The sequence below is a fragment of the Ylistrum balloti genome, unplaced genomic scaffold (assembly GCF_031769215.1).
Source record: "Ylistrum balloti isolate Yb309-2 unplaced genomic scaffold, AGI_CSIRO_Ybal_v1 Utg370590, whole genome shotgun sequence".
Taxonomy (NCBI): Eukaryota; Metazoa; Mollusca; class Bivalvia; order Pectinida; family Pectinidae; genus Ylistrum; species Ylistrum balloti.
This window is the reverse complement of record NW_026782366.1, coordinates 208,188-230,489: the sequence shown is the minus strand read 5'-3', so window position 1 is coordinate 230,489 and position 22,302 is coordinate 208,188. Positions and strand designations below refer to the sequence as shown.

At 33.4% G+C, this 22,302-nt stretch overlaps 2 protein-coding genes and 1 non-coding gene across 5 annotated transcripts; 1 reads left to right on the top strand and 2 right to left on the bottom strand.

The window, feature by feature from the left end:
- Nucleotides 1-7,459, bottom strand: LOC132556782 (chromobox protein homolog 1-like). The gene is made up of 5 exons (XM_060221225.1): nt 7,422-7,459; nt 6,053-6,240; nt 3,658-3,826; nt 1,782-1,882; nt 1-171 (listed from the first exon to the last, which is right to left on the bottom strand). Exons 2-5 carry the CDS (start codon nt 6,100-6,102, stop codon nt 18-20), a joined length of 474 nt encoding a protein of 157 aa, XP_060077208.1. The 5' UTR covers nt 6,103-6,240; nt 7,422-7,459; the 3' UTR covers nt 1-17.
- Nucleotides 7,460-7,696: 237 nt separating this feature from the next.
- Nucleotides 7,697-20,360, top strand: LOC132556781 (heterogeneous nuclear ribonucleoprotein 87F-like). 3 transcript variants are annotated; one of them, XR_009554480.1, is made up of 12 exons: nt 9,549-9,595; nt 10,488-10,684; nt 11,033-11,153; nt 11,575-11,776; nt 13,147-13,278; nt 13,546-13,602; nt 14,075-14,221; nt 14,992-15,096; nt 16,107-16,186; nt 19,227-19,391; nt 19,663-19,746; nt 20,079-20,360. XR_009554480.1 is itself a non-coding variant. In XM_060221223.1 (11 exons), exons 2-10 carry the CDS (start codon nt 9,593-9,595, stop codon nt 16,148-16,150), a joined length of 1,008 nt encoding a protein of 335 aa, XP_060077206.1. In that variant the 5' UTR covers nt 7,697-7,720; nt 9,549-9,592; the 3' UTR covers nt 16,151-16,186; nt 16,549-17,294. The 3 variants fall into 3 exon arrangements, 2 of the variants coding, with proteins under 2 accessions (XP_060077206.1, XP_060077207.1); XM_060221223.1 differs by lacking the exons at nt 19,227-19,391; nt 19,663-19,746; nt 20,079-20,360 and adding exons at nt 7,697-7,720; nt 16,549-17,294; XM_060221224.1 differs by lacking the exons at nt 14,992-15,096; nt 19,227-19,391; nt 19,663-19,746; nt 20,079-20,360 and adding an exon at nt 16,549-17,294 and having other exon boundaries at nt 14,075-14,212.
- Nucleotides 20,361-21,891: 1,531 nt separating this feature from the next.
- Trnaa-cgc (transfer RNA alanine (anticodon CGC)) lies at nt 21,892-21,963 on the bottom strand. Its single transcript has one exon. It is a non-coding gene; the product is annotated as a tRNA-Ala (tRNA).
- Nucleotides 21,964-22,302: the final 339 nt, after the last annotated feature.

Below are 22,302 nucleotides of genomic sequence, written 5' to 3'. Positions count from 1 at the left end.
CCCTAATCACCCAAAGTTTATGATTTTGCACTTTCTTCTTTACTCTCGTCTTCCTCATTATCATTGTGTGTGTGCCAGGTGAGCCTCTCTTCATAAAATGCAATAACAATCTGCGGACATTTAACATTTGCTTGTCTTGCAGGTACTAAGTCAGCTTCATCACTGTCTTTCCTATAAAACAAAAATAAAACGCCCCGTTATTTTAGCAACAGCTTTACGCTAAATGTACAAATATTGGTTGAAATGTAAAATTTTAATGGTAGTTAATCAGTGTCAAATCATGTAACCAAACAAAATCGAGCACTTAATCACCAAATACATCAATACTTAAACCCAAAATTTTTATAAGAGGGGGGTGGGTGGGGGGGAAGGTCTTTTAAATTGAAAACAATGGTTGGAAATCTCAAACAAAAGTTTCTTCAAAACTTAATTTTGGCAAATATCTTGTATTGAATATAATTTGTTCAGTTGTTTCCATTTATTAATAATTGTTTAAATCTTCTAATTATGGTATAAGGCCATTATCAACAAAAAAAAAAAAGACAAATGCAGAAAACTTTCCAGGACATAGCTGGACTGAACACTCAAAGAGGGTTAAACTATTGTTAAGGAGTTTGAGAGGAGTGAAATGTTTGTAAATAGGACTGTGACAATGTTCACATAATGCATCAAATTGTGTCACACAAGCCTGAATGCATGAATTCCAAGTTCTTTTCCTCATTAACCTATAATTTGCCTGTGCTTTCTTTTTTGTAGTCATAAAGCCCACGCAATAAGTGATACCATCAGATATTGCCATACATGGAATATAAATGGGAAAAATCGGTGTTGCCAGGAACATGAAATTAAGTTGAAAGTGACATCAACTTTTTCTGTGACCACTGAAATTCGTTGTCGCTACCAAAAGTTAATTTTGGGTCTGTCCATTGCACATGATGCATATCAGAGTAAAATGGCTGAGTGCTTACTGAAATGAGCTGAATAGATTTTATTGAATATCTGCTCAGAGATACTATCTAAACCTTCAGTAAAATGAAAGTAGCCTGTCCATTTGCTTCCCTTGTTGCTCCAGTGCAATTCAACACACAATCATAACCTCATTTTTTCTTATTGTGTGAACAAGTTACATATATTCCTGTTAATTTAAACAATATGCTGTACTGAATTTCATATATTTAATTGATTATAATGGTTTGATTATGTTTTCCTTATCAATGCCTCAGAAATCTAAAGTAGATTCAGAGTTTGCCATTTTGTTGTTAAATAACCTGGCAAAATCAAGCTGATTTCTAAATGTTTTATTGTTTAAATAAATGAATACGCTTGAAAGATGAGACGGTTATCATCATAATTCTATGTATAAAAACTTATTATCTGTAGAAGAATTATTTTGTCAGCCAATTTCTACATACATATACCAAACTGATGAGATAAACAAACATGTTTCACATCTCAAGACCTCTTAAAGGAACAAGAAATGTTTACTGTGACTCCTCAAGACGTCATGTAGGATACAGAAGCACTTTTTTGGGACGTTTTTTGACAAAATGAGTATGCAAAGATCTAACCGACACAACTACGTGGTTTCTGCTGTAAACACAAACACATGATGGCAGGCAGAGATGACAGCCACAGAAGTAACAATCAGTAACAAGGTGATACAATGATAAAGATATGGATGAATTTTTTTTGTAAATAAATCAGTAACAAAATTTTTTTACTATGATCTTTCTTTAAGGCTAATCACACATACTGTATTTTTGACACTGTAAGGTACCTACCATTTCATTAAAAACATTAATTCCCCACTACTATCTGTAGCACCAATAATCCGTTCTGGCTGCAGTCCCCGGTCAAATCCTCTGGGTTTGTTGTCTTCTTCCTGTAAAAATTCAAGATCACATCGGTAATTTAAAAGACATAACCAACTAAACAGGCCTATTTATTGTGATCATGCCACGCTTGTGCTTAAATATTTATATATCCATTAATGAATACTTTTTAAATGAAAATCCTCAAAATTTCCGGTATCTGGATGTTCATTTTTTATTGAAGGTTTCACGGACAGAAAAACAACTAAAAATTTCATAAATTTATGCATTATCCAAAGCAATCATAGGTAGTTAACATTATGAATACTATCATCTGATTATAAACCATTTAAGTGTTAGTTATTTATGCTAAGTGCAAGACTACACACCCAGTTGATCACCAATGTTGTTAAAAGGACATTGAGACAAAATAATGTTTTATCACTTTATATGTATAGCAGAGTGAGCATGAATATACAGTAAACTTTAGATCATAACAATGGAAACATCCAACAGAATGTGCTGTCTATCACAAACTTTTATTTCCATAATCACAATCAGCAGTGTACTTGAATCATAATCATGATGCTATATAAACTCTTCACATAATTGATAGTAATTGTTTCAACACAAATTTTACATCAAGAAATTTAAAATTAACTAAAGAAACTGACACTAGTTAAATGATTTTAAAGGGTCTTATACAATTACATTTCTTAAGAAACAAAGTTGTACTTTAATGACTGATTGGCTTTAATTCCCAACAAAATTTGGATATCCATCACATATCTGGCCACTATTTTGAGTAGAGGTTTTGCAAGGTACTTTGGGAATGTGAAAAAATTCATTAAAAAAATACATTTAACAACGAAGTAGATAACATTTGTCTGTTTGATTAAATGTGCCAAAACATCAAAATCCAATACAAGCATCCAAAATTTTCCATTTTGGGACTGGGGCCTGGGGCCCTTAGAATTGGGAAAAATAATGGTGTTTTCCTTCGAATTGGAAAAACTTGGGGTCTAAATTGGGAAAAAATATACTATTTTGCATTGGGAATGGGGCCGAATATCTGCCCCAAATCTGGCAGATCGAGAGCCCTGAGTCATAATAGAATTTCTTTTTCTTTTTTAATCCACCCATCCCAAGGAATAGTAGGTGATTGTACTCCATTAAACAACCAAGATTTTGGTAGTCCTCTCCCACCACTCAAGAAAAATGTCCAAATCTATGAATCGTAGATTAAATATACTTTATAAATTCTGTACATCTTATTTTCAATGTTGGTGCATTTCTCTGTAAAAAGAAACCAAGTTTCATTAATTGTTAAAAATATTCATACAGTTAAATTGAAGTCTAGTTTAATGTCTTAATATCAATCCAATATTCTTGAAAAACTCTCCAGATTTAAGCTCAAACATGAAAAAAACATGCAAAAAACAACAACTTTACTGCAGACTTTTGAACGGTCGAACATAACCCCTTTACAAAGATTCTGATATAAATCATATTGATTTCGTTCTAAAGACTGTTTCCTTGAAGGTTATTAACACTTCACTTTTCATTTAACTGATGTTGCATATATGCCCGACTTCTATCATCGTTAATAATAGCTGACCTCATGAAATATACTATGGTAAAAGATTTAAACCAAGCTTTGGCAACTATTATAAAATCAAATGATTGCTGGTGATTGCCAAAAAAAGTCATGATTTTTTAAATACAGGACCAATTTTTTATTCGGAATCAAGTCCAATCTATTAATATCAGGCCATGTGAACTATTAAATATGAAGAGAAACAACCCCATAATGACATCATTATAGTATTATGCCGTAGAATCTTACGGTTGTTTTTACTTCAGTAACTTTTTTCTTCTTCTTTGTTGTTCCGTCTTCCATTCCATTAGCTGTTTTTCTCTTTTTTTCTTGTTCCCTCTTCTTTCTTTTGTCTTCATAATCTGCTATTAAGTCTGGACAGTCAAGATTTTCTTCTGGTTCCCAAGTGTTTTCAGAACTGTTCAGAGAAGCAATAAATTTTTATCCTATATAATTTGTACTATCAAATCTTAAAAAAATTGTCAACTACTGAAAAAAACAGACCTATCAATCAATTAAAGCTTTAAACCAGATTTATTTTCTTAAAATACACTACTTTCAAAATGCCTGAAATTCATTTTCATACTACTATCCTTTTAAGGCTACTAAATGCCTGCATGCCCTTCCTTCTGGCCACCTCATTATGAATAAGAGTTTCATTTCAACTTCCTAAATGGAAATATAAGGTTAAGTAAACATTTACAAATTTAGTAATTCATGTAAGAATTAATTCATTAAATTGCTGCTTTTCAAGATTTTTAGTGATAAATTGATCATAAAATCAATCAGGTGCTTTAAATAATCAAACATGACATCCAATTTGTCAATTTTCAATTTTTGTTTTATGTTGTAAAATGTAGTCTACAGGAAGATATATTTCTAGTGTCATGGAATATTTTAAGTATGCAACAATGCAAATTATTACCTATGGGGAAAAGAAGCACTGTCAGGATTTTTAAAATTAAAACAAAATCTATGCAATCTAAAATCTATACAAATAAAATGAATCAAGATGATTTATTTATGGAAATCAGAGGCAACAGAAATATTGTTAGTTTTCATAATAATCATTATTTAGAATGGTGAATATTCTTCAGGGTTCATGGTTAGCATGAGCAATCAATCAGTCTGTGCTTTCTTCATAAAACTTGTTCAGGTTTAGACGAGTTCCAATCAAAATATCAAATATATAGCGATGTAGCATTGATTATTGTTTGGTTTTTGTTATATTTTTGTAACCTTATCTCAATCCACCGAGTACATAATTTTACCATATCAAGGTGTTTGGATGATTTTGAAATTTGAGTCATTTTGACCCTGCACACTAGGCCCCTTGGGATTGGGGACCATCTGATCCTATTTTAGGTTCACCTTTGACTATGACAGGTTCAGTAATTTTTAATAGGATTATTTTCAGATGACTTAAGAACTCCATTTCCAAAATTTTGTTAACCTGGTACTAACATTTTTAAGATTATGCACCCTCCAAATTTGAACAAAACCCACAAGAAGATCAAGATCTTGAGTCAAAAACTATAAATCACAGTGTTTTACACAAAATTTCAATAAAACTATTTATGATGGAAAACGCACACTGGATGACAACAGATAATAGGCAATCACCAAAAACAAGATACCCAGAGACCAAAGCCGTGAGACTTTGTCTCAGGCAGGTTTCCCCAACCCCCAAGAGCTTCTATGTGATGATAATTGACCATTTTCTGAAATGAAATCATTTCATATTAAGATCAATTCTTGAAATTTACTATTCACTTATGGAAATATCCTTCCCAATGCACTAATTTTCTCCCCAAAAATGCCCCACCACAAACCATTGAAGTTGGATAACTTGTGCCCAATCCCTTGTATATAACTGATACAATAAAATATGTTTAAATCAAAAATCAAACCATTGAAAACAAGGGCCGTTAGACAGGTTATGCTCCACAAATGGGACAAAATATAATCATGAAAAGCAACAAAAAGCAATAACTCCTAAATATGCAAAAGAGTGTTATGGTTCTTGAGCACTCTCATTAAGATCTATGTACATGTATAGTTTCATGTTGATACCTGTTATTGTGATATAGTGTAACGCTCTGGACAAAATTAAGTATGAAAAATAACAAAAGGGCAATATTTCCTATAAATCATGCAAAAAAAGAGTGTGATGTTCTTGTGCATTGCAATTGTTGTTGAGATCTATCTTCCTAGGAAGTTTTATGTTGACACCTGTTTTAGTTTTTGTGTTATGCTCTAGACAATTTATGATAGACAAACAAAAGGTCTGACAAAGCAGTGACTATATGCTCCTCAAAAGGGAAGCATAAAAAGTCTTACTCAGGTGACTTAAATACAAAAAATCATGAGTACTAAATACAAGCGTACATTATGCTGAACATCATAAATTCATAATTTTGATAACTTACAAAATTGATATCTCAGGATGACATGATACTTCAATATAATCAAATGCTTAATCTAATATCCAAAATCCAAACATGTTAAAAAATTCCCAGGCCAGCAATATCATGCTCTCCTCCAATTACCATTTGTGCTGTTGGTACTTAAATGTTACCAAAGCAATACAGAAAGTACTTGGAAACAACATGTCTAACACAACAACCCTCTGAATAGTTCTTACTCTGGATATCCTTTCCATTTGAGGAGGTACTCTCTCTTGCCAGATTTCATTCTGACATCTACAACTTTCTCCACAGTGTATTCCTCTTCTTCCTCGCCATCATCGTCATCACCAGCATCACCTGGTCCTGGACGCCTCTTCTCCTTTAAGTCCGCCAGCCTGCTGGATGTTCTTATCCCAAATACAACCTGATTTACAGAGATAAAACATTGCAAATTTTACATTTAAACTTAACAATGAAGATGGGCAAGTTACTTGACCCATTGCCTGATAATTGCCAAACTTGTGCAATACTTCAAAAATTCAGTAGCCAGCATATATATTCATGACTCAATAAATCTAAGTTTTGCTTTCATATTCCCTGTTTATGTGATTAAACGTAATGGACCGAGTTTGGATTTGGACATGGTGATGAATTTGAAATTTATCTGATGATGTCCCAACAATTTCCAGTGGAGTGTACCTACCATGGCAAAGACAAGTTTCAGCTGCACAAGTCAATACACAAAAGATTTTATCTTTCTAGTTCAGCCTTGCAGCAGTGTTGTTTATAAAACCAAGTGTCCAATTTGCTTTTGCAGCAATGATGGAAACATCTATAAAGATTTTTAAAGAGTGATCCCCAAGTATTTGAGTGAAGACAATACTACCTGTAGTCTTTGCCCATGCATGGAGTAGAGAGATTTGATGGTTGAGCCATAGAATGCAATAAAGCTCTTTGCCAATAATACTCCAACTTCTGATGATTATAAAGATTTTTATAACACAATCGTGTTATGGTCATTTCGCACGGGTCTAAATAAAAGGCAAATTGTCTGCAAAATGCGGGTATAGGATTACAATTTGCAAAGTATGGAAACTATATAATGAATAAGATAAAAGCGATCTAGATTATCCAAAGTTAACACATTACAGACAAAAAACATCTGATCAACAAATCACGCAAGAAGAAACTTCACGTCAAATGTTTTTAACAATGAACATTAGACCGACAGCGCTTGAAAGTGGTACTCCGATAAATACTAAAGATCACTAACTTGAGTGAAAATATGCGAATATATACAGCTGTACTTGGAACATTTACCACATCAAACAAAAAGGGTAAGTTTATAATATCGTAATTCCTAAATCACGTGCACAAACAATGGTTCAAGTGAATATATTAGAAGATACCGCAATATCCCTCATTGTTATTGAAGGCGCCATTTTGACATCGAGCACGATTACAATTACATCTTTCTATAATGTTATCATTATTCAGTGCAAACTTCGCCTTACACTTGAAAGTGAACGTTGCAGTTTTACTTTTGTAAGTTACAAAACAAAGATAAATTTGAATATCTATAGCCTTTTGGACCTACACATTTACCTCTGAGTCTGCACAACAAAGTGCCGGGAAATATGGATGCTCTGCAACTACGCATGTGCGAAGATGTGTTCCCGGAACGAGGTCTACGCGGGAAAGATTCCGGCATTTATCGGAGGTGTTAATTGATTATTTTGTCGGACCATCAAATCGATTAATAGAATTATGATATATTTCAATGTGAAAAATAATACATTTGTTGAAGTTATCAGTTATCGTTTATTAATTTGACATTAAACCGATATTAATTGAAGTCACGTGATATTTCTTTTCAAGCAGCTGTATTACAGTAAGAAGAAAGGGTACGGTGATAAGTTCAAAACAATGCATATCCGTTTGTAGATAGAGAGAAAATAACGTAAATGAGTGAAGAGGAAGCTTTAAGCAATGTAAAAGTTTGTGAAGAAAATTATTTTAATGTGATTGCAATTGTTGCTACTGCAAATTATTGATAAAATAGGTGCCTTCAAGGGCAGTATTTGTCATTCCATTGGACGCCATCTTTAATTTACGAACAGTGCGTTTGCACAATTTTCCACTTCTCGCTTAAAATTGGTCTGTTCAATGCACTGAACAACTCATTGCTTAATGGATATTATTCGAAACTTAAGTTGCAGAAAATAGTTAGTTTTAAGCCTTAATCATGGTCGATCCATGCACATAGTTCCGGAAATATTACGCGTGTTCGACAAGAAATTCCGAACCAGAATTACGAGTACGTTGCTAATTTTCCTTAGTTTTTACATGGTACGAGTTCTGATGAAAGAAAAAACAACAGTGGAACATCAGAACATTACCACATGTACCTATTGGCTCAATTTCAACGGTACTTAAAAACAACAAACCACACAATAACATTTTATAAACTTCTCGATAAAATTATCTAGGTCACGGCCTACCCACTCGGGGGAAACCCCGTTCTTTCTAAAAAAAAAAAAAAAAAACGCGAAATGTTCTCGCTACAGGCCTATCTGTCATGTATTTAAAATTTATTTATTACTCACAGTCAGCCAAGATTAATGTCTTCATTCATGGAATTTTTGCATCCAAACTTGGACAAGGCTGTCTTCAAGACGGCTACGCAGTCTTGCTGTATGGAAGTTGTACAGTGCTTCTAGCATAGGCAACGCTGAGAAAGACAATAATTAGTTGAGTTGTGATTGCATTGGAAGTAAGTGAAATCTTAAACGAATCGATAATGTAAAAATTCTGTGAAAACCCCTTGTATTATTGATTTGTTTCTGGTTTTTATTACCTCTAATGCAATCAGGAGGAATTTCACATCCTTTTTTAATCCCTTTTCAGATTCATCCTTGGGATTAATTCATATTGCAACAATTCTCATGACACTAGCTATTATGCAGAATTATCATGTTTTACAAAAAAATGTTCTGTCAGTCAATTTTTGGTTGACCAGCCATTTTGAAACACAAACTATGTCACATGATCAAGGCTTTCTACTCATTTAGTAGCAATGGCCCGTTTCAACATTGTCTGGTAACCTGCCTTGAGTACCACCATGAAATTACAAGTAGTACAGGTATTATCCTTGCTTCATTAAAATCTTTAATCAAGGTACATATTATACTTTAATTTTGTACACCTCTTTATTATACCCTCTTTTCTCATCACTAACAGGTTATCTATTCAGCACATCTACTGATTGTGTCCAAACCTTTTAAAAGTTGTTGCAGTTTCCTTTAAAGTCAATGCAGCTGTAACAAGTTTTCTACCCGGACAATATAGCCACGCCGACTTTAAAATGATATTACAACAGGCTATAACCACTAAATGTGTAGAAAATCTTGATATATGACATCGTTCGCGAATGATTCAAAATGCTTTGTTAAGTGCAGGGGGCTGACAGAACATGTCTTGTAAAAATGGATATATAGCTTGTGTCATGAGAGTTGTTGCATTTCTGAAAAGAAAAGTGTCTTAGGTAGCATTTCCTTGTATGGAAACACATGCAATCATATTTTTCGTGCAAGACATCAGGACAGGAGTAAGTGAGTCTTGAGAGGGAATACCAAAAGGGATTAATTCTTTTGTAATTGAGATACATCATTAGGTATTGAAAGACTTAATCTGAAAATAACTGGTTTTTAATTAAGTGATGTTTTATTTCAGTTTTAATATCGTGAGGAGAGAAACCCCACCCAAAAAGTCACAAAATGGTAAGTATGTATGCAAGTTAATTCTAGCATTCATATGGACATGTCGACTTTATATTCCAGATTGATTTATTGTTTTATACAATTATTATGTTTGGTCATTCAATCCCATCTAAATATTGGCCCTTTTGAATGCAGCATAAAATGTATAAATGTAATAGATGACAATTCAAGTTAGTTTTACCTTTTATTGTTTGACATTTTAATCATCAGTGTTTTCCAAAGCTGCTTGGTGTGATTTTTTTTTCACATTCACAGTTTCCTGTTAAACGGTCAAAAATATATTCTTTCCCCTAGCTTGAAGGGTTAACCAATTCAGATAAATAGGGAGTTGTGCAGGCATGAGCTACAAAAATGTTAAAATATCCCATATTTGCTGTTAGTGTAGAAGACCAAGTGCTTGTTTTTGATAGATCTCTCTCATCTCAGTTGTGCATTATATATAGTAATTATTTTATGTGTCCAAATGTTGATTCCGGTGAGGTTTCCTTAGACTTAGTCTGCAGATGCATCAGTGTGGGATGAAGAAAGGAAGCTACTCTTTACCTACATTTGACTGTCTCTGAATTTCATGAAATATGCATCTTTATCACATTTTAGCTAGTATTAAGTATAAACAATGTTACTGATAAAACATGACAGGATTTTGTGTAGCAGAAATTTACATATTGGCAGACGAGACTGTTCAACCGAACTGTTGTAAAATAAGAGTTCTTTTAGGTACGCAGCAATACCGTTGCATTTCTTCTGAATGTGATTTTTTTTTTTATAGTTCTCCTGTTACCTATATAACCCTACTGTATTTATTTGACTTGACATACAAAATTGTATACAAAATTTTGGATACTCGAGTCCATACTTTAATGGATAAATCATTTGAAAACTTTTGAAACAGTACCAAAACCATGGCAGAGGAGGACAAAGACGTCAACAATATCCTCGTACGGAACCGGATCCAGAAGCTGAACAATTCAGAAAGATCTTCATCGGCGGTTTAAGCTACGAGACTACAGAGGAAGGCCTGAAAGAGCATTTTGGGCAGTGGGGCGAGATCACTGACTGTGTTGTAATGAAAGATCCTAATACAAAAAGGTATTCTAATCCAATAAAATTATATCCTGAAACTTTTATGATTGTTTTTTAACACTCCAACAATTTTTTGTTTTTGTTTTTTGTTTTTTTTTTTTCTGACCTTGTTCCCAAGACAGTTTTGAAAGATTGCGTTTTCCTGATGACCAAGATGAGCACTAACTAGTTTGAAATTCTGGCATTATTGCCTTCAACAAGTTACAAAATTTAGTTTCTCGCTTATTTTCCAAATTGTATGTGATGATATGATCTTAATGTAATGTAATACAATGTAGATGCTTCATAATGAATTATTTTAATGTTGTTTTTATGAGAATTAGATAAAATACAAAAATTAATTGAATACTCCAGGTCAAGAGGCTTTGGGTTCATTACTTACAAGCATGCATCTGAGGTAGATGTCTCTCAAGAAAATCGACCTCACAAGATTAACAATAGGGATGTGGAGACAAAAAGGGCAATGCCAAGAGAGGTAAGGGCGATTAAGAAGGGAATAAGTTTCTGTAAAATATCAGTGCTTCAGTGTCTATGATGCTGCTTAATAAATTAACATTTTGCAAATATGTTCTTATTAGTGAAAAATCTTTTCTTTTTTTTTTTTGAAAAAACTAAAGCTCTGACTGCTTGTTGCAAAATGTGTAATTTTGACTAAATCTTTTATTGAGCCTTACATTATTGTATCTGTGTTATTTAATCTCCTACAAATTATAATTGAGCATTTCCCAAAGAATTTTACAATCAAGAATTGCGTTTCTTCTTCTCATTCAGTTGTGTTGAAATATTATTCCAAATACAATAGGTTGTGCAGGGGAATCACTAAAATCTGTCTTAAGCATCTTGATACGCTTATCTGTATATTGCTGTTAGATGATTTAGCATAATTTATCTGGCAGTTCAATGAGCCTCAGGAATCAACAAAGAAGATGTTCATTGGTGGTTTGAAGGATGACACCGTTGAAGAACAAGTTAGGGAAATCTTTGCTTCTTATGGAAACATTGAGCGTGTGGATCTTATTCGTGACAAGGAAAACAACAAAGTGAAAGGATTTGGCTTTGTCGAGTTTCTTGATACTGATTCTGTTGACAAATGTGTTTGTAAGTATAGGGCTAAGCTTTGAAGACATCAGAGTTTAAAATTAGACACTTTGTATTTTAAAATATTCCAGATTGGGGTATATGCGAGGAAAAGAGATGGTCTTGATAACTGCAATTTTCTCGATGTAATCATTTCATATCATACTTTATAGACATTAAATTTAGTCCTTTTAAGTAGATCAGTTTACAAGGTATTAATTGTCCCCAAGAAGTAAATTTCTCTAAACTTTTAATCAATTTTTATTTATCACCACACCATCTGATGATGGAGGACTGTTCAAATCGCCCTATGTCTGTGGTCCATCTGTAAACAATATTTGTAATTGCTATACTTTGAGAAGTACTGGATGGATCTTTCCAAAATTTCATGTGTAGATTCCCATTGGACATACTTTTGCCCATTTGATTTTTGTTCTGATCAGAAACAATTTGGGTTCGATCAGAAACACAGGTGGCCATCTTGGATTTTTACAATTAAGATTTTTTTCGCTTTTTCTAGAAGTACAAAATGGGCCCCTACCAAATTTCACATATAGTTTCCTGTTTGTCCTTAGTTTTGCCCATTTCATTTTGGGTGGATTAGTTTATTGTTGCTTTACGTCCTATTAACAGCCATGGTCATTTAAGGATGTGGCAGGTTTGGTTGGTTAAGGAAAGCCAAAGTTCCCAGAGAAAAACCAATGACCTGCAGCCAGTTACTGGCTAATGCCCCACATAGGTAGGGCCAATGATTTTCCGTTTCGAATTTGCACCAATTTGGTTTCAGATTTTATGAATTCCGTTTTTTACCAGTTTCATTACATGCTGTTGCGCTCCTTTTGAAGATTACAAAGGAGCGACACCCAACTTCAAAGCCATTACAATATACCATTTTGCAACTTTGAGATTCATATGATTTACATCAAGAGATCAAACTTGTATTTTCATCGTGTTCACAAGGTGATGCATATGGAACCTTCAATATGGCCATGATAGGTTCAATGGGTGCAGAGAGCAAAAGTTATTACAATCCCTGGAGAATGGAGGATGCTGCAGCCCCAAATGATTTTGGGAATGATTAGTAGATCAACATGATCAAAAGGCAGACATCTTTGATTTTGATTTGTAGAGTTTGTTTACCATTTCTTTATGAGATCTGGATGATCATTTTCTCAAATTTTGATATGAAGGTTCTCCTTGGTCCCTGATCTCCAGCCGTCTTGGATTTGAACGTTGAAAGTGTGTTATTGTTATTTCTTGAGAATTATTTTCTAACTGCAATTGTTTAGAGCCTCCCTCTATATCAATTTGACAATTTGCTACCAGAATTGTTATATTTGACAATTCTTTTTGTATGGCAATTGAAATTTTTGAAAATGTTTCAATTACAGTGAAGAAGTTCTTTAACCTAAATGGAAAGGATGTTGAAGTCAAGAAGGCTATTGCCAAGGAAAATCAACGAGGAGGAGACTCCGGTGGTCGTGGAGGACGAGGAGGGGGAAGGGGAGGAAGAGGTGGAGGAGGTACAGTCTACATTTTCAATCATTTGTAATTTTTCAGTACTTATTTCAGGGAAGAGAACACTTTAGGTGCATTCAAATTTCTGGGCACAAGTAATACTTGTTTCGGTTTTGTTTTAAAGGATTCCAACAAAGTAATAACCATCCATATATAGTTGACCCTAGTCTTGTCCTCAGGCTAGCAATATCACAGTTGAAAGATTAAACAGTTTCATACAGTGAATTAAGTCAAGTTGAATATGAATTCATTTGAGGTTTCTACTTGAAAAGGTCGTGGATTTAATGATTGGAACCAAGGTGGCTACAACCAGGGTGGTTACAATCAAGGTAAGTGTACATTTTGCCCCTCCCCCAAGCAATATTTTTTACAGGAAACTTTCACTACATTTAAATTCTCAGTAAGGAATTCACTGCACTATGTATATGGAAGCACACATTTGTTTTGTTCACACCAATTACATCTGTATTAACCTTTCAAAATTTTGACTTACTTTTTTTCATATGTTTATACTTTATCAGATTTTACCGATGTTAAAACTTTTGCAGATGTTAATATATCTGTAACAGTGCTTGACATTTTGTTTATTCGTTTGTGATTTCAATTGTGGTAATTAGGATGTAAAAATAAGAAATATTGTCAGTTTGCTTTTGAAAAATATTGATAATTTATGTGTAATGTCTCGATAAATGTGAATCTATGTAATGAATTGATATAGAATTTCTGCGCTATGAAATATGATAATTAAATTTGGAAGATTCAGTTGAGTCATTCATGTTTACAAATATTTACTCTTGGTAGGAAACTTTGGAAACAATTATGGAAACCAAGGTGGTGGTGGTGGATATGGAAACAACTACGGTAACCAAGGAGGAGGGGGTGGATGGAACCAGAACAACAGTGGTGGTGGTGGCTATGACAACTACGGTGGCGGATATGGTAACCAAGGTGAAATACTGTTAGCTTTGTATATATCCATATTTGCCAGTATGTGCATTTTCCATCAAAGTATTTGTATCATTGTGGTGACCTACACCAGTGACTGTAAAGCTCATACCTTCATTCACATCAGATTTACTGCCTTAATTTTAGTATTGAACTACTGCTTCATCGATAAATCTTCATTACCTTCATTTTCAGAGTTATTGGCTATTGATTTGGAGGTCCTCTCATAAAACTGCTTCTCATTGCATCTGTGTAGTAACTAGTTGTTGCTTGGTTTTTCCTCTTGTTTATTTATAATAATCATCAAAAAATGGGAAAATAGCAAGTTGAACTTGACCAGTTATAACAATATTTTTTCTTTGTGTTTTTCTTGATTATCTCAACAGTGAGTATTTTGTCTTTAGCTAAGCAGTGTTATTTTTCCCAAATGAAGGAAAAAATGAGGAGTGAATATACATGTGTGCAGTGTTTTCCCATGTTTTAGTAATGTTGTGTTTGGAGAGATTATTGTTAATAGATTACAATTCCACTTAATTGTTTGTCACATGAAATACTTTGTACTTGATCGTTCAGTTTTCAACTCTTCATGTATTGATAGTCCTACACTATACGTTTATCAGGTGACTACAGAATTTTTAAACGTTATTGACAGTTCTTTGTTGATTTTATGAGTGTTGCTGATTTTTTTAACCAATTATTTGTGCTATGGATCTTGTTTACGCATTGTTTCTGATTGTTACTGATCTTGTTATCTAAATGTTTCTAATTGTTAGGCGGCAACAACTATGGTGGTAATTTTGGGCAGAATTATGGAGATAATTATGGAGGTGGCGCCATGAAGAACAGTTACTCTAACCGTGGACAGGGACCCTATGGATGTAAGAACTTGTCTTAATTAATTCTGATAATGCTTCGTCCTATCCTGGTTAATGATTTGTGTTTAATAGCATAGATATTCTGTATTTTCTCCTATTGGATATGGGTAGATTCAGTGATATGGTGTTTCCTCATTTAGCACAAGTTTATGTCCTTTAAGTTTACTTTGTTGATGATTTTAACAAAATTTTTAAAATGTTTTCTTAAATTTTTTATTGTTTTCTCCTCCATCCAGTGGTTCAAATAAACTGAACTTAAGTTTTAATATTGTATTTTGAGTGGTAATGAAATGTGAACTGAAAATAATCTGTTACTGTTGGTGCAAAACCTTGATGGAAGATCTGGGTACATGGTCACAATGAATTAAAAGATTTTTGACTTTGATAAATATGGATTTTATACAAAGCTTCAAGTATTTCAATCATAATGTTGACCAATACTGGAACAAATTCTGAAAATTCTGATTTGTCAAGACATCAGCGGAAAAATGCTTTCACATGTTGATGTCAGAATTAAGATGTAGATTCTTCTGAATATTTAATACTGTCAGTAAATACTGAGTGTTGCTTGGACAAAACATATTTCATAATATGGCCACTAAGTGACTTTCAGATATCAGACATGTAAGGTTGTTTTATTGTATGACTCAGTTTATCATTTGTCCCATGTGGTTCACTAATATATAAAGGCACCTGTGTTAATTTGCAATATGCTCCTATGCACAATAAGGCTATGAAGCTATATCATTCATATTAATTTATGATGGTTCTTCAGTTGAGTTGGGTTTTTTTTCCCCAAAAAACTCTTAAGATAATAAAAAGAGAACAATATCATATTCATTTCATAGTGAAGTTTTAGTTTATAGAGGTTTATTTAGAGCATAAAACCCAGTGAATGATGTTAAAGACAGAAATTAAAACATTTGGGAAATTTGGAAGAGGATAAGACATTTATGAATTATAGAGAGCTTTGAATGTGTTATATTATTCTATATTCTATATTTATACTATAGCAGGTGGATACAACAACAGTGGTGGTGGATACAACCGACGATGAAGTCATCCAGAAATCATCAACAGGTGTACTCCTCAGGTAAGTGCTGGATAATAGGTAGACACGGGTTATGCTACAACAGGGACTATCTACTTCAACCATTACAGGTCAAAGTGCCATCAATGTAGGTTTCTCAAGTTACATTCTTTAATGTTACTCTAATGAATATTTTCAATATGGAAAGGTTAAATAAATTGGGTGTTTCTCTATCAGAACAAAAAGACTCGGGGATATTTGATTTGCTTTAAATGCTATTATGATGGGATGTTACTCTGTATTCTCTTAGTAAAAGGGAAACATACCAAGACGATAGGGTGTGTTTAAAAATCACTGAATGGTATTGTATGTGTATTGGATCACATTTACTTTATTACTCTGTTTTTCTTGTTGATTACATTTAGGCAGTTATAGAGAAAGCAATAGTACCAGCAGAAGTAATACAGGCAGGCAGATTCTCAGGAAATCATACATAGCTTAGAGCTAGCCTAAAGTAGTAGGTTATGGTCAGCTCACTACAGCATTGTGCCAACTACTGGATGTACATAAGTAACCGCCTACTTCGGGTCTTAACATATAGTGGACTAGTTTACACATTATTACCCTCAATTAATATCAGTGAGGCATAAACTTAAATGGATTTGTATGGCCCTGTGAGCAGCATCCCCTAGCATAGGACCATGTCTGCCATATCAATCCTATGATGTGTATGAAGCTGTATTGTTACAAACCCTGAACAGCTTAGTGCTGTAGTGACCCATTCAAATCGCTATGAAGCTATGAACAGAAGTGTCCCACGGTCATAGAGTTACCTTAAGGTAGAGCTCCATATCACACAGACTACTTATGGATTGAACCCAGGATTACTTGTGTTTCTACTGTGGAGTCCCTGCTGTAAGCTGATAATTGTGTTATCCATCAGAAAATAAAACTGCTTTTAAATAGACCAGGCTGAGGATTACACCTGCTCTTCACTCAATTAATTCTTCGTCAGTGTATTTCATTCTTGTAGAGGAATAAAATCTCTACTTTTTATATATATTTTTCCCATTGTCTATGTTGTACCATTATTTTATCATAAATGCGTGTTGTCGTTTTAATGTAATGGCTCCTCTAGCAGGAAAGATCGAGGAATAAAATGTTTAGGATATTCGTTAGTTCTTGTTCTTCATATCAATTCTGTACTATATCTTACTAGCAAGTGTCTCAGGGCTAGAGCTCCTAGTGCCAAAATTGCTAATATACCACAATTGGGATTGAAACAGAATATTTTGTGTGGTGACATTATCATGGCCTGTCATTCTAGGCAATTTATTATTTGAAAAGAACAATTACCTTGCAAATTTGGCAAATTTGCTTTATGCCCATAGATTATTCTTGGATGTATTCCCAACCTGGACTTTCATAAGTATTAAAAAATGGTTAATCACATGTTGTTTGCTGACTCCTGTTCAATTAGTTTCAAAAGTTCTTATTCTTTTGTAAACATAAATCGTGTGTTTTTGGCATTTGTGTGTCTGAAATAATTGTTATTTGTGAGCAAACAAGCATATTACAATCTTTTTCACAATATTCAGATTTCTTTTGAAAGTTCATGTAGTACCTTCCCCTTGTGTGATGTTATTTATGTGATATACAGTCATGACGGACTGGGATGGGCTTGGATAAATAAGCTAAAGCGGTCTTCATCAGACTCATTATAACATATTTTTTTAGTTGGATTTCTTTGAAGATTTGATTTTATTTTAATTTGTAATCTCTTCAACCTTTCTGTCTTTCTTCATGCTACAAAATCGAATTTCAAGACATAATGGTATAGATGTTTTGTTGGATGTCTTGGGTGGGTTAAGTGTCATTTCCTTTGGAATATCAAGTGCTTTCGTTCTATGACAGTACAATATACAAAATTTATAGTTGCACCTAGCAGATTAATTTTCTTCAGTGCATAATGTTTAAACTAATAAATTAAAAAAAAAGAGGCTTGTGAGGATGTTTTATTATGTGGTACATGTTATGGGTATTTAACTACTGTCACTAATGAATTCAGTCAAATTTTGAAATTGAAGTTAGAAAAATAAAAACATTGAAGTAACTTCTGGACCATCTTTAACTTGTCGATATCATAATTACGCAGTTTTGTTCAAATGATGATAAAAGTTTGGGGATGGAAACTAGGGCTATTTAAGTTATCTTATAATAGTATGTCCTTTAGAACAATGCCTTGATATTGTAAAGGTGATTTTCTGATTGATGAATGGACATATATGTAGCTTGCATGTGTAGATTAAATCATACTGGGGATAATGTCTTGATAAATGTTCATATTGATGTAATGTATGTCAATGTATGAGGATACATAGGCTTCTGGTACTGTGAGGGTAACATCGTTACTGGGAATAACACTACAGATCTTGTGTATAGCAGTATTGAATATGACGATACATAGAGGATACTGGCAGGTTACTACGAAGATCTATAATGGCCACATCTTGGTAGGTAGCTTAGAACTCCATGCTCCATATGTAAGGTAAGGTAGGTCTTGTTTAAGTTACTTTGTTTGTATTGTGGGGGAGAAAATGGGGTCATCACTAAAATATTTGAAGGGCAGAAAAGGGGAGTTAATATGTACAAAAATATTCCTGAAGTAATCATGAAAAAATTTTGGCAACCTAGTAAAAAGCAAACTACTCTGACCACACGACAAAATGTACATGTGACTGATGGATTCATTACATTCAGTAGGATGCTGAATATAAAATAAAACGATAATATTTAGTAGCAGAAATTTTATTCTCTTTAAAATAGCGACAATTATTAATGATGATATGTTTTGAAGGATGTTATATTTGTTCAAAGCTAACTTACAATACAGTTGTTAAAAAAGTATTATTTCATTAGGAATCGTACGTCTTCAAACATTGATGCCTGTAATGCAACTGTTTATTTCACAAAATTACAGTAATGTCTTGACTTCAATGGAAAATGAGAAATTAATCATTAGAATCTGAACCAGATGTGTATACTAATGGAACTGAGATTTTCCATTCCTTGTGATTTACTTGAAAGTCATGCTTTATTATAGAATGGAAATTCAAACCACAAGAGTTCTGTGGAAGACACAGGCTTGGACTTTGATGTGAATTACCTGGTGCACAGCTGGTTACCAAACCTAGTGGATAGCTCTCTACTACGCTATTAAGTGGAGAAAGCCAGGACTGTCTACAGTATACTATCAAAGTGTGAAGTTGTGAGTATTCTTGTGTAAATTACAAAGAAAATGGATCAGACACCATTCATTTTAATATCAGTATTTTGCCTTTATAAAAATATGACATCGATCTTCATATATTAAACTGTCACCACCTTCTATGTCTTAATGACAAAAATTCATGCAGACTTCCCAGTGTGTATTTAGAATGTAATCTGAATTTTACGGAGATAAAATTCTAGGTTTTGCATGTTGTGTTTCTGTCCATTTAACCAGAATTTTAACATTTGTTTCTGTTTTATCTTTACAGATGACTTTGTATTCTATGAGTCATGTTTTGGTGTTGCTCTAGCTATGTCAGCAGATCACATTAGATACTTGATTTATTTACCATGTAAGTCATCTACTTATAGACGGATGTGGGTATGTTTTGATGGATAAAGGCTGTTGTATTCCTTGAAAATATATATCCCACCCCATTACCACAGGTTTGGTAGAGTTAATCAACAATTAGCTTCTAAGTCATAGGCAGTAAACTTAACCTTGGAGTGATGGGGGGTGGGGGGGGGGTCTATCCCAAAGGTTATATTAATTTGGTCAAAAGAAATTGTTTTTTGAGAGTTTTCACCCAGCTTTATGATTATGCTGTTTTGTTGATTCTTTCCAAGCACATTGTATACTTTTTAATGAGAAACTAATAGCTTTTGTATACACTCTGCATTGTAGGAGGTGGTAAGACAAGGATATGCTGTCTTCGGTAAGGTGGAAAGGAAATGCCTTCAGTCTGATGTTGTAAACCAATGTCTGTGATTGATGAATACAGAAAAACACCGAAGTAAATAGCTGACATGTACAGGTGGAAAGGAGATGCCTTCTTTCTGGTGTTACAAACAATGGACTGTGATTGTTGAATAGAGTACAATACTGTCAGTTTTAAATCAGAAAGTCCAGAGTGACATGAATCTAGCTGTATTTCTCGCAAATAAACTACTGATTGGATTTATCTCAGCTTGAAGTTTTTGTTGTTTTTTTTAAAATGTATTAATTGCGAAGTAAACCTGTTTGGTTTCAAACTGAACCTGCGCATCAAGTAAGTTGAAATTTATTGGCATCTTTTAAAGGGATATTCTGTCCAAGTTGCAAAATTTCGGCTGTTTTGTACCTTTAAAAAACTTCTTCTAATGACTTTAGTCAGTTTGGACTGGCGAAATTGGTAGGAATACTTTCAGCCAAATTTCTGTAATATAGTGCATGCGGAAATGTGGAACTGAAGGTCAATAGATATAAATTTTATTCAGAGTATTGGATAAATACACGGGTGTGTAATTAAAATAATTCTGCAGGGATTACAATTTTGTTACTAAGGCTTATTTTCTATCGATATATTTTAGGATTTACACAAACATACTTTGCAGAACAATGCAATCGGGGCAGCACGAACATTTGTAAATGGATCTAGCTAGATCAATACAGAATTTCAGCAAATTATGTTTAAATCATAAATTGAGGTTTACAATTTCCATAAATAGATGATTTTGTACAGTTTTCTTCAAAACTATCCTAGGAAATCCTAACTTGTGTGGAATATCTCTTTAAAATTGAATGTTAATATAATTAAACGTCCTGAAAGAATAGTGAATACAATACACATCTCTCTGATTTGATCATAGGATCAGCATTATTGAAAAAACCAATTGCAACAAATTAAAAAACTTGAACTTTGCATCCAGCTCATGGCATCAATTTGTTAAATAGTATTCACCTTTTATCTGTCTGTGCCAATGATATTTCATGAAGCCTTTGACAGATTAACACTTTCACACTTTGTAAGATTTTGGTCTATCAAAAATGAAAGGTAAGAATGAAAAGATCAAGATAAAGGTATCTATAGTAATTCTGTTCCCTTAATTCACCAAATCTGCTGTAATTCTGTTCTCTTAAAGTCTGTTTGGGCCAGGGGATGTGTTAACATGTATTGACAGCATCCAGTGTTTAGGACATTTACTGAATGTGGTGAAATGACAATTATCTGGAATATATTTAAAAAGTAGTGAACTTGAATAGTAAGAATTCCTAAAATTTAGTGAAAAGCAAGAGTCTGGAGCATATCTGCTTTTGTTTTAACAGTGTACAAGGGTATCACTCTGACTAGAACTATTAAAACTATTTGAATTTTATTTTCAATCTTTTTTTAAAAAAGGCATTCTTGAATGTATTTACTGTTGGTATATTGAGTATTACATCAGTACTTAAGTGCATATTTATAGCATATGAAGATGTATGTGAAGAGAAATATTAGTAATTACTTAGGTTTTCTTGAATATTTTCTAAGTATCAAAAGCATGTTACTTGAAGTGTCTCAAATTAAATCACAAAGATCAGCTTTGTAATATCACTATGAAATATGGAATCTTATCAATCATAATTCAAAAAATTATTTAAAAGATAATTGCACCGGTACAATTTCTGGAAATGTTGGGAATATGTGCAAATCACAATTCCAATATCTAGATAAGGAAAAAAATGAAAAACAAAAACTTGGAGATGCGGGGGATTGAACCCCGGGCCTTTCACATGCGAAGCGAACGCTCTACCACTGAGCTACATCCCCACATAACGTCCGGAGAGGACATATAATGTTTATAAACATTATGATACAGAATTTGAAAATATTGAATGCTCTAGATTAATGATGTGTAATGTTTTGTACGAAAAATCAACAGTTCTGTATCAAAGACATAATATGTTAGTCTGTGTGTCAAGACTGATTTGTTTGTATGATAGATGTTTTTTTAGCAAAGACAAATGAATAGTAAGATTAAGCATATGGGGGAATAGGCGTTATCTCCCCTTACACACAAACTCTGACATTTCTGTCATATTTTTGTATGCTCTACATTTCCCCTTTGACCCGCATTACTACAGTGAAAAGGTATCCGTAGTTTCCATG

What these genes read in the sequence shown, in the direction of transcription:
- LOC132556782 (XM_060221225.1), bottom strand. Translation starts at nt 6,102, where the DNA reads ATGAAATCTGGCAAGAGAGAGTACCTCCTCAAATGGAAAGGATATCCA. An exon ending in TTACTGAAGTAAAAACAACC is followed by an intron (nt 1,883 to 3,657) that starts GTAAGATTCTAC and finishes GAATTTTTACAG; the next exon opens with GAAGAAGACAACAAACCCAG. An exon ending in TTAATGTTTTTAATGAAATG is followed by an intron (nt 172 to 1,781) that starts GTAGGTACCTTA and finishes TTTGTTTTATAG; the next exon opens with GAAAGACAGTGATGAAGCTG.
- LOC132556781 (XM_060221223.1), top strand. An exon ending in AAAGATCCTAATACAAAAAG is followed by an intron (nt 10,685 to 11,032) that starts GTATTCTAATCC and finishes TGAATACTCCAG; the next exon opens with GTCAAGAGGCTTTGGGTTCA. An exon ending in CCAGGGTGGTTACAATCAAG is followed by an intron (nt 13,603 to 14,074) that starts GTAAGTGTACAT and finishes TACTCTTGGTAG; the next exon opens with GAAACTTTGGAAACAATTAT.